General features: G+C 48.0%; 6 protein-coding genes across 6 annotated transcripts; all 6 read right to left on the reverse strand.

Annotated features, from left to right (window-relative positions):
- Positions 1-2,472: 2,472 nt before the first annotated feature.
- F5147DRAFT_101967 (uncharacterized protein) lies at positions 2,473-3,634 on the reverse strand. Its single transcript, XM_041428023.1, has 3 exons — positions 3,262-3,634; positions 2,945-3,207; positions 2,473-2,884 (listed from the first exon to the last, which is right to left on the reverse strand). Exons 1-3 carry the CDS (start codon positions 3,446-3,448, stop codon positions 2,681-2,683), a joined length of 654 nt encoding a protein of 217 aa, XP_041294629.1. The 5' UTR covers positions 3,449-3,634; the 3' UTR covers positions 2,473-2,680.
- Positions 3,635-3,794: 160 nt separating this feature from the next.
- Positions 3,795-4,862, reverse strand: F5147DRAFT_102068 (uncharacterized protein). The gene is made up of 6 exons (XM_041428025.1): positions 4,838-4,862; positions 4,518-4,782; positions 4,448-4,458; positions 4,280-4,400; positions 4,144-4,210; positions 3,795-4,086 (listed from the first exon to the last, which is right to left on the reverse strand). Exons 2-6 carry the CDS (start codon positions 4,723-4,725, stop codon positions 4,026-4,028), a joined length of 468 nt encoding a protein of 155 aa, XP_041294630.1. The 5' UTR covers positions 4,726-4,782; positions 4,838-4,862; the 3' UTR covers positions 3,795-4,025.
- A 126-nt stretch (positions 4,863-4,988) lies between these two features.
- F5147DRAFT_687029 (uncharacterized protein) lies at positions 4,989-5,318 on the reverse strand. The gene has a single exon (XM_041436808.1). It carries the CDS (start codon positions 5,259-5,261, stop codon positions 5,034-5,036), a length of 228 nt encoding a protein of 75 aa, XP_041294631.1. The 5' UTR covers positions 5,262-5,318; the 3' UTR covers positions 4,989-5,033.
- Positions 5,319-7,389: 2,071 nt separating this feature from the next.
- On the reverse strand, positions 7,390-9,040 carry F5147DRAFT_102039 (uncharacterized protein). Its single transcript, XM_041428024.1, has 6 exons — positions 8,420-9,040; positions 8,094-8,364; positions 8,024-8,034; positions 7,854-7,974; positions 7,722-7,788; positions 7,390-7,664 (listed from the first exon to the last, which is right to left on the reverse strand). Exons 1-6 carry the CDS (start codon positions 8,933-8,935, stop codon positions 7,604-7,606), a joined length of 1,047 nt encoding a protein of 348 aa, XP_041294632.1. The 5' UTR covers positions 8,936-9,040; the 3' UTR covers positions 7,390-7,603.
- A 2,809-nt stretch (positions 9,041-11,849) lies between these two features.
- F5147DRAFT_687039 (uncharacterized protein) lies at positions 11,850-13,573 on the reverse strand. The gene is made up of 7 exons (XM_041436809.1): positions 13,406-13,573; positions 12,841-13,344; positions 12,480-12,789; positions 12,412-12,422; positions 12,248-12,365; positions 12,128-12,194; positions 11,850-12,069 (listed from the first exon to the last, which is right to left on the reverse strand). Exons 2-7 carry the CDS (start codon positions 13,189-13,191, stop codon positions 12,006-12,008), a joined length of 921 nt encoding a protein of 306 aa, XP_041294633.1. The 5' UTR covers positions 13,192-13,344; positions 13,406-13,573; the 3' UTR covers positions 11,850-12,005.
- Positions 13,483-15,018, reverse strand: F5147DRAFT_102149 (uncharacterized protein). Its single transcript, XM_041428026.1, has 6 exons — positions 14,564-15,018; positions 14,194-14,512; positions 14,118-14,128; positions 13,954-14,071; positions 13,834-13,900; positions 13,483-13,776 (listed from the first exon to the last, which is right to left on the reverse strand). The coding sequence occupies exons 1-6, from the start codon at positions 14,945-14,947 to the stop codon at positions 13,713-13,715; spliced, it is 963 nt and encodes a 320-aa protein (XP_041294634.1). The 5' UTR covers positions 14,948-15,018; the 3' UTR covers positions 13,483-13,712.
- Positions 15,019-15,040: the final 22 nt, after the last annotated feature.

Here is a 15,040-nt window from a genome sequence, read left to right on the forward strand (position 1 = left end):
CGTGCGTGAGATAAGACAGCTCCTGATGCCATCTCGACAAGCGAGCGCCATTAGGAGTCGTTTGGGGTGCAATAGAAAGCGTAACATCGTGGTTTCTAGCGGCGCACACGATGCCTTCAAGGCACGGAAGAGAGGAGACTTCTGACGCCAGTGCACCACGTGCATTTATTCAGTACCTCGTCTATATTGCCGATGGGACCCATGGCAATGCTCAGCCTCTTCACTGGATTATGCGCGGAGTGGAAGACATGTGGGTAGGAATAAATGCTACGAGGAGACGACCGGATGAAAGGGAAACTGTGGTAAACTTTGGTTGGGTTTACATAGTAACATGATTGCGCACCCAATGCGAGACAAGCGATAGTACCACAGCAGTCACTGTCACCGGGATGGTACTGGAGGCCAGTGAAAAGACGGGCCGAGGAGTTCAGGCGGGAGAATAGCGAGTGTACTGGCGACCAGACTAACAGTTGACGCGTATACTCTCGATGGGCGCTTACACAAACACAAAAGTAGTACACAGTGTAAAAGAAGCAGAAAAGGTCAAATGTACGGAAAAGGAGAAGGTCATAGAAAAATTTATGCAGAATCGCATATAGTTAGCATGCCCTAGATCAACCAGAACTTCAGAAGACGAGTCGAATGAATTTCGCACGAGGTTAACTTGACGTTATGTAACGGACGTTGCCGCCGTCAGGGGGCGACGGGCAAGTGGGAGTTAATTCACTAAAGATACGGAAATTCACGACAAGGATGTGTCTATGCGGTACAAAGGGAATTCTATCGTCAGTGGAGTGGCACCAACGTTCGAACGTTCAAACGTTCAACCGTCTCAACCGCGTGCAGCCAGTGCGACGCACATCAAAATGCCTCCCATGCTCCAAAATTCAATTCAATTCCGGTGGCTCACTAAAAACTCTCCTATTATTAGTGAGTCAGGCCGTCAACTTAGTAAGGATTTTATAAGCTCGGTGGCTCGAGCAATTGTGTTGGCAGCAGGGTCACTGAAGGTCCGCGTGCCTGCGAAAAGCTCTTCTGTGCCTTGCAAACGTGCATTTTCGGATGCTGGGTTCACAAATCATGTAAAGGATAAATCAAAGAAGGAGAGGAAGTACCTTGCGATGTCGTGAACGGGTTCGGGTGCGGGTTCAGGCAGTCCTGCCTAAGATTTAGAAGTTTCCCAACATTCCATCAAGAAGATATCAACCACGCGCACGACCCTGCTCGCTGTCATACGACACAAGTGACCGGTAAGATCAGCGGAGCTACCATATACATGCATGTGTCACTGGTACTCACAAGAAATGAGTGAATTCACCGGTACTCGCAAAAGATAAGGAGCCCATGCTACGTCATGGATGTTATAAAAGGATCTAAATTTAATATGACGCCGCTAGCCCTGCGAAACATAACATGAGAAATATGATTTGTCGATAAATTGGGGATGGCAGCTAGGGAGAAATCCAGAATGGCGTAATCAAGCAGTGCCTGAATCCACCAGCACACCTTGTTGAGTATTCTGGCTTCATGTGAAAGTTGGCTTCAACCGGACCTACCAAGGTTCATGATCGTAATTTAAAGTTATTCACTGGGGGGAAGAAGCAGGAAGCAGGAGAATCTAATCGTTGAAAACATCTGGTGAGAATCGCCGAGCAACTAGGTCACCAGGGCTATTGAACGGAACGCTCGTGCCAGTGGCGTGCTGAGGCACAAGAATTTGAGACAATATTTGGTGTTCGACGAGCTCCTGCCGATCATATCATGTTGCGTTGTAGGCAATGTATGATGATCCTCGGAAAAGTACACATTTTAACATCGTGTCACGGAGACATCCACAATCGGGATCCCACAGAGACAAAATCGGTCAAGTGAGATGTACAAGGGATGGGTCGTGATTTTCTTGATATGGGAGCATACCGCATGTAGTGGGAATATTTGCTTGGTGCGGCTGTTGCATCGAGGTGATGAGCACGCAATACCAATAGCCCGGAAGTATACGACATAATCGTGATAGATATTAATAACACAAAACCTGCTGCAACACGAATAAAGACTTACATCGTCTAGATCTAAGAACCCATATTGGAAGTTATGGTCGATCGATGTGCAAGGCTTGATACGTCTTCTGGAGGTGTCGCTGCCTGCTGTTAGTTTGCTCCCACATATAGAGTACAACGTTCGGTATGCCACACTGTCACCATCTAGATCCGACATCTGCTTCTCCCGTATCCTTCCAGCACAACATGAGTTGTGAGTTGTGTATCGTTGATGCACAAATTTCTCAATATCCAAAATAACGAAACCGTCACCTTTGTGTTCGTCAGAACTTCCCATATCCAGGACGGCCTCTATCGCTTACATGGCTAATGAATATATTTCTTTCCGAAGACGTCGGTGCGACCTGCAATTTGTCTTCATTCCTATCGCCCCCAACTACTTGCTCAACCCTAATCAAAAGACTGGCGTACGTAGTGGATACCAAGCAACGAATGTACTCGTCCCTGCCCTGCCATTGTGCATTTGGACGGGGTCGGCAGACTGATTGAAGCAACTGGGCACATTCAATGCAATGCATAGATTGTTGATGACCAACAAGTACATGTGCGCAGGAGGTACCCGTCGTACACCGTGGTAATGGGCATTGATCAGAGGAGTAGTGAAATGGAGGACAGTGCGATGGTCACTGCCTGCCACGAAGACCGTGACCTCCCTGGCTGCAGTTAAGGCTGCCTTCTGATCCATCGACATCCTCTTGGTCTGCAGCAAGAGTGCCATCGTCATTCCCTGACTTTTTGCTTGGATGGGAAGGCCATCTATGACTTGACATTTCTGCAATAGCCTGCCGGCGAGTCCAACTGGTCTGTGCGACAAAGGCAGCTAAAGTCTAGAACAAATTGATGACGAGTCGTCGTAAACTTTCGGGTAAGAACATAAGAACACTCACTAGCAATACGGTACCCATGATGACTCTCTCTTTCCACCGCTCATCATTAGCTGTATCGTCGAAATGAGGACGACGCGACCTAGTTGACCATCGTATCGGATCCACTTTATGAGCAGCTTCGACCGGTTCACCAGAAGCAGATGCTTTTCCTCGAAGTATGTCGTACGCTCTAGAAATAGCTTGAAATCGTGCCTGCGACTCCTCAGAGGGATAACGACGAGCGACAGCCGAGTCCGGGTGGTAAATTCGGACGAGTTCATAATCTGCTTTGTGTTACTAAAGGTAGTACGAGGGCAGTGATATAAGATGATACGTGCATCTCCGTTTCACATCCTCCTGGTTTGCACTTCGCGGTAAATGGAAAATCTGGTGCGGCTGAGGATTTGTTTGCGTTGGATAGGGATAGGGATTGGTACTTTTGGACGCGTACGAACGAGAGCTTCGCTGTAAGATAAAGAGGGTGTGCACTCGAGAACAACTTGGAAACCTGGACGCTCGCTGCATCAGTGTGCAGTAGGCGTCGCAAGATTGGATGCTATATGCTGGCCAGCCAGCTTAAGCCGCCAACAGGCAGTTCTTTTCGGTCCCGTTCCGATCCGGTCGAATCTTATACTTTGAAGCTTTGAGACAACTGTACTTGCACCATAGCACCAAAACTAGTCCCCTATAGACAAAATAGAATGAAGTATACCAAAACGTTTGTTATGGTACATACTCGAGTTAGACTTGTAAACAGTCTTTATTACGGAGATGTTGTTAAGTGTTTGACGTAGTAATGAGCCCCTTATTAAATAATTGTTTTTTCGTACTATAGATGTGCATGTACATTATGATCCAACCCATGCTGAATTGCACACATAGCTTGTCTTGCTCGATTTGTGCTAAACCAAAAAAAGATAAATACTGGCTAAGCTAGTGTACTCGCATAGCCTGACTAGCTTCGTTTTCCCTAGAAGCTCGAAGGCCCAAAAACTGGTTGATCTGCCAAGTTCTCACAATGTTTTGTGACACCGATGCTAACCAAGTTTTGCGTGGGTGCACCAAATATCCACTTCTCACTGGGCGATTAAGCTTTTAAGATTCACCAACTCACAACAAGGCGGCCAACATCGGAACGATCCACTTCGACGCACAGACCCAATCTGCATGACATCCACGATGAGAATCAACTTGTGAGCATACATTTGCGATGCACATACCTTTTCCCATGTTTTTGAATTGCAGGTTTGATCCTTGCGATGTTATTTTTGGAGTGTTTCCCCCTTCCTAAGCAATTTTTTGCGATCAACAAGAAACCTGTTGCTGGAGTTGAGTATGCAATGGATGATGTCTTACCTACGATCACACAAAGTGATGATTCCCCATGGTTCCGAACCTCTTGAACAGCCTTGTCAAAGTACAACTTGGCTTCTGGGACAAAGAGTCGGTGGAGATCAACCGTGTCGAACTTGAGTCTCTGGAAAGCATCGGTCAGCGGCGTGTATCATAAAGACGATAACAAACTTGATTATGCTCTAGATGAGGCTAAAGGTAAGTTGGCGAATCCTACACGGTCTGTCCATCACTCTCATACCTTCAAATATCTTCATGCTGGCTGCCTCATCTAAGCGCCTCATGTTGTCTTTGTACGCCTCACCCCTCAGGGAAAGCTTTTTAGCGCGCCCTCCGTTTTTGTCAGCTTCACGCCTCTGCTTGAAACATTCTTTCATGCGATCTCTTTGATCTCTGGCTTTGAAACGAAGAGAATCGGCATCTTCATGGGAATCAATCTCAATGGGCATCACAACATCCTCTGGAGTTCTTGTAAGTAATTCGGGTCCAGAAGGACGACGCGACCGCTGTGTCGAAAAGGTGAGTAGACAACACTGCCAGATACATCATGCTATGACGGACCTGAGGAATGTCACTTTGAACAGCCTCGTTCACCAGAGCAACATAAGGAGATTCGAGGGGCGTAGGTTGTGTAGGGAATCGTACGCTCGGTCGGTGATGATGTGGCTGCTACGTGTTGAGGAGGTGAGTAAACAGCAGATGCAATATGCTAGGACAGACTTGAGGAGTGCAATAGACAGGCTTGGGCACCGAAGCATCACGAGATAAAGGAGTGGTGGTGGCTAATGGGGGGTATTGTGCGCTCAGCGGGCGATGAGGCTGATACGGTGAAGGCTGTGAGGGAGTTTGAAGTGTAGAATATCCTGAAGGGGTCTGGGGATACCGGATTGCTGAACGCGGTGGCGGAAGCTGGTGATGTAGTGGTTGGTAGTATGATTCTTGTTGCAAGAAAGTAGGCACGTAGGGTGAATCTGATGGTGAACATACACCCAAGGATGGTACCTGCGCTGGCAGGGAGACATTGAACAAGGTGACGCCAAGGGCTATTAGAACCACGAGGACCACTAGTCCACAGACGATGTATAAGGTCTCCATGATGGACAAAGACAAATAAAAGCCCTGTTGTGATAGTTAGGAATCCTGACCGTCAAAGCGCCGCCTCGCGTCAACCTCATGTCGATACGTCAGAGGTTATTATGTCACAGTGGTATAAATGGAGATAGAGAGATATTATACATACTAAGTACATGGATACCATATCTTTGTTCCACAGAATCGCACATTTGAATAGGAGGAGAAAGGGTCATTGAGGCCACAGTACATCGAATTCAAGAGAGATTACACTGGATGATCAAGCAAGCTGTGCGATCAGAACGCCTGCATTTTGTGGATCCATTTCAACAGGAAGATTGAGCCTTTGACAAATAGTTTAGCTAATAGGTAGAAAGGACCCACAAACCATACGTACTGTTTTATTATAGGGCAGATTTGATTTTAGCAACATTGCCATTGGAGCGCAAGCCTTTGCCTGCATCCTTGATATGTATGAGTTCTGTACTGTAGTCAAAGTTCGATATATCACGTACCAACAATGAGGCGGATCACAGTGTGAATCCCCCCGCTGCCGAGCCTCCGTGATAGCTTTATCCGAGTATGGCATGGCTTCCTTGACGTACAGTCCGTGCAGATCTGATTCGCTTGGCTTGCTGTCCTGTTTGCATTATAGAAATATCAGAAACCGGCCGAGTTCAATGATCACTAGCATGGGAGAAACCAAATTGCTCTTTGTGCGATGCTAATATCAAAAAAAAATAACGAAACCGTCGCCTTTGTGTTCGTCAGAACTTCTCATATACAGGACGGCCTATATCGCTTACATGGCCAATGAATATCCCTGATGTTGTTTTCCAAGGACCTCGGTGCGACCTGCAATTTGTCCTCATTCATATCCCCTCCAGCTATTTGCTCAACCCTAATCGAAGGACTAGCGTACATACTGGACACCAAGCAACGAATGTACTACCGCACCAGCCCTGTCATTGTACGTTTGAACAGGGTTGGCAGACTGATCGGAGTAACTGGGCACATCCAATGCAATGCATAGACTGTCGACAACCAATATGTACATGTGCGCAGGAAACACCCGTTGTACACCGCGGTAGTGGTCATTGATAAGAGGAGTGGTGAGACAGAGGACAGTGCGATAGTCACCGCCTGCCACGAAAACCGTGACCTCCCTGGCTGCAGTCAAGGCTGCCTTCTAGCGACCCATCTTCTTAGTCTACAGCAAGAGCGCCATCGTCATTCCCTGACTTTTTGCTTGGATGGGAAGGCTGTCTATGACTTGACATTTCTGCAATAGCCTGCCGGCGAGTCCAACTGGTCTGTGCGACAAAGGCAGCTAAAGTCTAGAACAAATTGATGATGAGTCGTCATAAATTTTTGGGTAAGAACATAAGATCACTCACTAGTAATACGGTACCCATGATTACTCTCTCTTTCCACCGCTCATCACTAGCTGTTTCGTCGAAATGAGGACGATGCGACCTAGTTGACCATCGTATCGGATCCACTTTATGAGCAGCTTCGACCGGTTCACCAGAAACAGATGCTTTTCCTCGAAGTATGTCGTACGCTCTAGAAATAGCTTGAAATCGTGCCTGCGACTCCTCAGAGGGATAATGACGAGCGACAGCCGAGTCCGGGTGGTAAATTCGGACGAGTTCATAATCTGCTTTGTGTTACTAAAGGTCGTACGAGGGCAGTGATATAAGATGATACGTGCATCTCCGTTTCACATCCTCCTGGTTTGCACTTCGCGGTAAATGGAAAATCTGGTGCGGCTGAGGATTTGTTTGCGTTGGATAGGGATAGGGATTGGCACTTTTGGACGCGTACGAACGAGAGCTTCGCTGTAAGATAAAGAGGGTGTGCACTCGAGAACGACTCTGAAAAGTGGGCGCTCGCTGCATCAGTGTGCAGTAGGCGTCGGAAGATTGGATGATGTGTGCTGGCCAGCCACTGCCAGGATGTCCGCCTTGAGCCAGTGACTTTGATTCAAGTTCATTGAACTGACAGGCGTTCCTTTGGGTTCCGTTCCGTTCCGGTCTGTAAATTAATATTGGAGCTATGAGACTACCGTACTTGCATCATATCACTACATTGTACCAAAACCAGTTTCCTATAGACAAAATAGAATGAAGTATATATACCAAAAAATTCCGGTATCGTACATGCTCGGGTATAAAAAGGGGAAGGATAACATAAAAAAGCACGTGTGAGTGCGTCATGATGAGGATCGCCGTTCAAGTTAGCTGGAATTAAAATTCACCAACTCACAACAAGGCGGCCAACATTGAGAGGATCCACTTCAACGCGCAGACCCAATCTGCATGACATCTACGATGAGAACCAACTTGTGAGGATACATTTACGATGCACATACCTTTTCCCATATTTTTGAATTGCAGGTTTGATCCTCGCGATGTTATTGTCGGAGCGTTTTCCCCTTCCTAAGCAATTTTGCGATCAATAAAAGACCTATTGCTGGAGTTGAGTCGGTGATGGAGTGTCTTACCTACGATCACACGAAGTGACGATTCTCCACGGTTCTGTACCTCTTGAACAGCCTTGGCGAAGGCTAACTTGGCTTCTGAGACTAAGAGTCGGCGGAGATTAATCACGTCGGACCTGGGTCTCTGGGTAAAGTGTTGGATAGTGGCGTGTATCATAAGAACGACAACAAACTTGATTATGCTCTAGATGAGGCTGGAGGTAAGTTGGCGAATCCTGCACGGTCGGTCGATCAGTCTCATACCATCAAATATCTTCGTGCTGGCTTCCTTATTCAAGCGCATCATGTTGTCTTTGTGCACGTCACCTCTCCAGGAAAGCTCTTCAGCGAGCCTTTCGTTGTTGTCAGCAGACGCTTTATCCCTCTGCTTGAAGCATTTTTTCATACGATCTCTTTCATCTCTGGCTTTGAGACGAAGAGAATAGGCATCTTCATGGGGATCAATCTCAATGGGCGTCACAACATCCTCTGGAGTTCTTGTAAGTAATTTGGGTCTAGAAGGACGACGCGACCGCTGTGTCGAAAAAGTTAGTAGACAACACTGCCAGATGGATCATGCTATGACAGACCCGAGGGATGTCACTTCGGACAGGCTTTTTCACCGGAGGAACATCAGGAGATATGGGGGGAGTAGGTTGTGCAGGTAGTCGTACGCTCGATTGATGAGACTGATAGGGTGTGTGCTGCGAAGGTAGTTGGGGAGCGGAAGGGAATTGATGAGTGTAAGAGGGTTGATGACTCGGAGTGGAAGGGGGTCGATAAGCGGAAGGGGATTGACGAGCGGAAGAAGATTGATGAGCGGAGGGGGATTGACCATATTCGGCCGCTGGACGCAGTGGCGGCGGGTACGAGTGGTGAGTTGATCCTTGCTGCTGCGAGTGGGTGCGCTCAAATGATCTCTGACGTTGCGAGTGAGTGATTTCATATGGTGAATCAGACTCGGATATTGCAGTCCGGGGTTGTATTGACGGTCGCGGGGGCTTTTTCCTGCCAAAGAATTTGGATATTACTATCCGTAGCAACCAGGTTGGGCCCTTCAATAGGGCCTCGAGGGCTGATAATACAGAGGGGATGAACATCTGCATGATGGAGTGGGGAATGGAGACAGATCACAGGCCTGGTCGACAGTTGGACTCGAGTAGTATAACGGGCGCTACGCCAACATCTATATTCCACGATGAAAATCTAACGTTACATACGCGCGAATCAGAGGAGAGTCCTCCAAAGCGCCGTCCCACGCGGTCAGCATATCATCAGAAGTTAGTATGTCACAGTGGTATGCATGAGATGGACACATGATCAATATTTTGATCAGAGGCGAGCGCTGGATGTGCCCACCTAGTACCTTAAGTCAGAACGTCTGTGCGCACGACCGGACGAAAGATACTGCCAGTACAATGAGTAGTATAAAGATGAGATTCAAAGTACGGGCCATACGGCCGTCTAAAAATCTGCCGCAGCGGGAGGCCATCCACATTAATGGACAATGAGATGCCAACAAAAACCACTGCAATGGTAAGATCGAGATAATGCAATGCACACATGTGGACTCGAGCGAGATGACAGAGTCTTGTAACCAAAGTTGGGATGAATACATCACATCACTACATTGTTATACACTACACCAAGACCAGTCTCCTGTAGACAGAACAGAATGAAATATACCAAAACATTTGTTATAGTATCATAGTACACACTGGAGTGTGAAAAGGGGAAGGATAACACAAAAAGCACGTGGGACTCATGTGAGTGCATCATGATGAGGGTCGCCAAAAATTGCCGTTCAAGTTAGCTGAGATCAAGACTCATAAACTCACAACAAGGCAACCCTCGTTGAGAGGATTCACTTCAACGTCTAGACCCAGACTGCATGATACTACAATGAGAATCAACTTGTGGGTTACGTTCGAGATGCACATACCTTGTCGCATGTTCTTGAATTGCAGGTTTGATCTTCGGGATGTTATTTTCGGAGTGATTTCCTATTCCTAAGCAATTTTGCGATCAACAAGAAGCCTGTTGCTGGAGTTGAGATGGTAATAGAATGTCTTACCTACGATCACACGAAGTAACGACTCTCCATGGTTCCGAGCCTTTTGAACAGCGTCGTCAAAGTACAACTTGGCTTCTGAGACAAAGAGTCCGTGAAGATCAATCGTGTCGAACCCGAGTCCCTGGGAAAAGCGTCGAACAACGGCATGCATCATAAGAACGACAACGAACTTGATTATTTTCTGGATGAAGCTGAAGGTAAGTTGGCAAATTCTGCACGGTCTGTTCATCACTCTCATACCTTCAAATATCTTCGTGCTGGCCGCCTTATCCAAGCGCCTCATGTTGTCTTTGTACACCTCACCCCTCAAAGAAAGCTCTTTAGCGCGCCCTCCATTTTTGTCATTATACGCTTCTTGGCTCTGCTTGAAACATTTTTCCATGCGATCTCCCTCAATCCTAGCTTTGCGACGAAGAGAATCGGCATCTTCGTAGGGGTCAATCACAATGGGCGTCACAACAATCTCTGGAGTTCTTGTAGGTAAGTCGGGTCCAGAAGGACGACGTGACCGCTGTGTCGAAAAGGTGAGTAGACAGTACTGCCAGATAGATCATACTGTCACAGACCTGAGGGATGTCACTTCGAACAGGCTCGTTCACCGGAGCAACATCAGGAGATACGAGGGGCGTAGGTTGTGCAGGGAATCGTACGCTCGGTTTGCGACGAGGCTGATGGGGTGTGGGTGATTGATGAGCGGAAGGAGATTGATGAGAGAAAGAGGGTTGATGAGCAAAAGGAGGTTGAGGAACGGAAGGAGATCGATGAGTGGAAGGGGGTTGATGAGTGGAAGGGGATCGATGAGCGGAAGGAGGTTGATGAGCAGAAGGGGTTTGATGAGCAGAAGGAGATCGCTGAGTGGCAGGGGATCGATGAGCGGGAGGTGGTTGATGAGCGGAGGGAGGTTGACGGTGTTCGGCCGCTGGACGTGGCGGCGGGTACGAGCGAGCATTTTCGTATGGTGAATCAGATAGTGAAGGTAACTCAAAGGATGGTACCGGCGGTGGCCGGGACTTGCTCTTGAATATGGAGAATAGTGTCCATAGCAACCAAGCTGGGCCCTTCAATAGGGCCTTGAGGGCTGATGATACAGTGCCGATGAACTTCTGCATGATGCAGTGGGGGATGGAAACGAATCAAAGGTTTGATTGATCATGATAGTTAAATTCGAGTGGTACAACGAGCGCTACGCCGACATCTATATTCCGCGATTAAAATAATGCATGAATCAAGGGAGAACCCTGACCGTCAAAGCGCCGTCCCATGCGGACGGCTTATCATCAGAAGTTATGTCACACCAGTGTGCATAGAATGAAATTCTGATCAGAGGCGAGCGCGTGATGTGCCCACAGTACCTTGAATCAGAACGCCTGTGGGTCCACATCAGTACTATTGGAAGAATCTTGGTACTGCCTTTGACAAATGGTTTAGCTAATAAGTGGGAAGCACTCCATAAGTATATAGTACATACCGTCTCATCAAGTCCTCTAGAGCTGCTTTGATGCTAGCGAGATGGACCCGGATCATAATTCTGTCGGACCCATGAGTGTAAGCCTTTGCCGCAATATTGGCCTTTAGTATGAATTCTGTACCATACCCATATCACGTACGTACTAACAATCAAAGAATCTGTGAATATTCGAATCTCCGCAGTGACCGCGGAGCTTCCTTGATGGTTAATGTCTTCTTTCAAGTTGGCGTAGAGTCCAATTCGCTTGGCTGACCACCCTGTTCGCATTACTATCATCTTTGAGTGCTTCTAGAATCATCACTAGCACGTGGCTGAGCTGAGTCCACAGTAGGTTCGTACTACTTGCCTTCTTCCGAGTCCCTTCAAATCAACTAGCGCATCGTCATGGTGCGCATGGGCCGCATTAAGTTCTGCTAGAAGCATATAGGCTCTGCGCTTGTGCAAGCGAGGTAAGGGTGAGTCACTGCCAGTATCGGTGTGCAGTTATAATTATGTACTGTTGTCAGAATTTACATTAGTTAATCGTACATCTCCCCACTTGAGCAGACTTTGGTATGAAAAGAAGCGGGCAGTAGTTTATGTACACGAGTTGCGAGGCACATGGAGATCACAAGAAAGTTTACATTCAGGGAGTTCAGCAAAGACTTACAATAAGGCAGCCTTCATTGCGAGGGTCCACTTCGATCGGCAATCCCAAACTGCACGACATACCTGGTTCAGAAAAACCTACAAAGACGCACACTGCAATATGCTAACCTTTTTGCGTGAGCCAGAATTGCAAGTTTGATCTTCGGGATGTTGTTATCGGAGTGAATTCCCTTTCCTGAACAGTTTCACTGTCACCGAGCAAAGTTCAAAGGTATCATTGTATCTTACCTACGATTACACGAAGTGACGATTCTTCGCGGTCGCGAGCTCCTTGAACAGAAGTGTCAAAATACGATTCGGCTTCTGAGACATAGAGTCCGTGGAGATCGACTTCATGTCTGCGGTTCTGGAAAAAGTCAGACAGCGCTGCCCTTGACACGAACGCAACAAACTTGGTTATTCTCTGTACGAGGCAGGGGTCCGAGTAAGCTTCTGCACGTTCCTTTTCTTAATTTCGTACCTTGGAATATCTTTGCGCTGGCTTCCTTGTCCAGGAGCAGCATGTTTGCCCTGTGTGCCTCACCCCTCTGGGTAAGCTCTTTAGTGCGCTGTTGGTCATTCCTAGCTTTCGCTTCGTTCCTCTCCTTGAAGTATTTCCCCATCCGATCTCCCTCCTGTGTGGCTTTGAGACGAAGAGACTTAGGATCTTCGTAGGGGTCAATTACTACACGCGCTACAGGTACCTCCGGCGCTTTTGCAGTAGGACGTTCACGGGGGTCGATCACCACAGGCACTACCAGCGGCGTTCTTGTGACAGGACGATGTGGCTGCTACGTGTCGAAGAGGTGAGTAAACAGCAGATGTAACATGCTAGAACAGACCTGAGGGGTGTGACAGACGGGCTTGGGCACCCAAGCATCACGAGATAAACTTGAAGGAGTGGTGGTGGCTAATGGGGGGTATTGTGTGCTCGGCAGGCGATGAAGCTGATACGGCGAGGGCTGCGAAGGCGCTTGAAGTGTAGAATATCCCGAAGGGGTCCGGAAATATCGGATTGCTGGACGGTGGTATGACCCTCGCTGAGAGGAAGTAGGCACATAGGGTGAATCTGATGGTGAACATACACCCGAGAATGGTGGCTGCGCTGGCGGGGAGCCTTTGAACAAGGTGACGCCAAGGGCTATTAGAACCACGAGGACCACTAGTCCACAGACGATATATAACGTCTCCATGATAATGTGGGGGACAAGGACAAATAAAGGCCCTGGTTGAGAACTAGTGGGGACCCTAACCGTCAAAGCGCCGCCTCACGTCAACATCGTGTTGATACCGTCAGAGGTTATTATATCACATATTAACAATGAGGCGGATATGCGAATACCCATCTAATCTCCATCACTAGTAAGTATGTTGCTGCAGCTTCCACAGTAGGTTCGTACTACTTGCCTTTTTCACAGATAGTTCCTTCAAGTTGGCTAGTGCCGCACCGTCATGGTGCGCATGGACCGCGTTGTTTTGCTAAAAGCATATAGGCTCCGAGTCTGCAGTTGTGCAAGCGAAGTAAGGATGGTCCTGGATACGTCGATAAGTCACTGCCGGCGCAGTAATTAATTATGTCGGGGTTGTAAGAATTTATGCATTGGTTATGTAATTGTAGTACATTTGCAGACTTTGGTATGAAAAGAGGCGAGCAGTAGTTTATGTACAGTTGCGAGGCACATGGAGATCACAGGAAAATCGGCATTCAGTGAGTTCACTTAAGACTTACAATAAGGCAGCCTTCATTGCGAGGGTCCACTTCAATCGACAATCCCAAACTACACGACATACCTGTTTGAGAAAACTTACAAAGACGCGTACTGCGATGTGCGTACCTTTCCCCGTGAGCCTGGATTGCAGGTTTGATCTTCGGGATGTTGCTCTTGGAGTGATTTCCCCTTCCTGAACAGTTTCACTGTCGCAGAACGAAGTTGAAAAGTGTCATTGTGTCTTACCTACGATCACACGAAGTGATGATTCTCCACGGTCCCAAGCTGCTTGAACAGAAGTGTCGAAATAGGTTTTGGCTTCTGCGACATAGAGTCCGTGGAGATCAACTTCATTTCTGCGGTTCTAAGAAAAGTCAGACAGCGCCGCCCATGACGAGAACACAACAAACTTGGTTATTCTCTGTACGAGGCAGGGGTCCGAGTAAGCTTCTTGTATCCTGCACGTTCCTTTGATCGATTTCGTACCTTGGAATATCTTTGCGCTGGCTTCCTTGTCCAGAAGCATCATATTTGCTCTGTGTGCCTCACCCTTTTGAGTAAGCTCTTTAATACGCTGTTGGTCATTCCTAGCTTTCGCTTCGTTCCTCTCCTTGAAGCATTTCCCCATCCGATCTCCCTCCTGTGTGGCTTTGAGACGAAGAGACTCGGGGTCTTCATAAGGGTCGATTACTACATGCGCTACAGGTGCCTCTGGCGCTTTCGCAGCAGAACGTTCATGGGAATCGATCACCACAGGCACTACCCGTGGTACTCTTGTGACTCTTGCGACAGGACGACGTGGCTGCTGTGTGTCGAAGAGGTGAGTAAACAGCAGATGTAACACGCTAGGACAGACCTGAGGGGTGTAACAGACGGGCTTGGGCACCGAGGCAGGACGAGATAAAAGGGGGGTGGTGGCTGATGGGAGGTATTGTGCGCTCGGCAGAGGAGGCTGATACGGCGAGAGCTGCGAACTCCCAGGCGCTTGAAGTGTAGAATATTTTGAAGGGGTCTGGGGATATCGGATTGCTGGACGTGGAGGCGGGAGCTGGGGCTGGGATGGCTGGTGGGATGACCCTTGCTGCGAGAAAGTAGGTACATAGGGTGAATCTGATGGTGAACATAGTACACCTAAGGGTGGCGGTGGCGGTGGTGGTAGCTGTAGTTGCGGGGAGACATCGATCAAGGCTATTAGAGCCACAAGGATCACTAGTCCGCCGATGATGTATAACGTCTCCATGATGATGATGATGATGTGGGGGACAGAGACAAACAAAGGACCTATTATGATTGTTGAGAACTAGTGGGAACCCTGACCGTCAAAGCGCCGCCT

Source organism: Suillus discolor (genome assembly GCF_016758755.1).
Source record: "Suillus discolor strain FC423 chromosome Unknown F5147scaffold_18, whole genome shotgun sequence".
NCBI classification, from domain to species: Eukaryota; Fungi; Basidiomycota; class Agaricomycetes; order Boletales; family Suillaceae; genus Suillus; species Suillus discolor.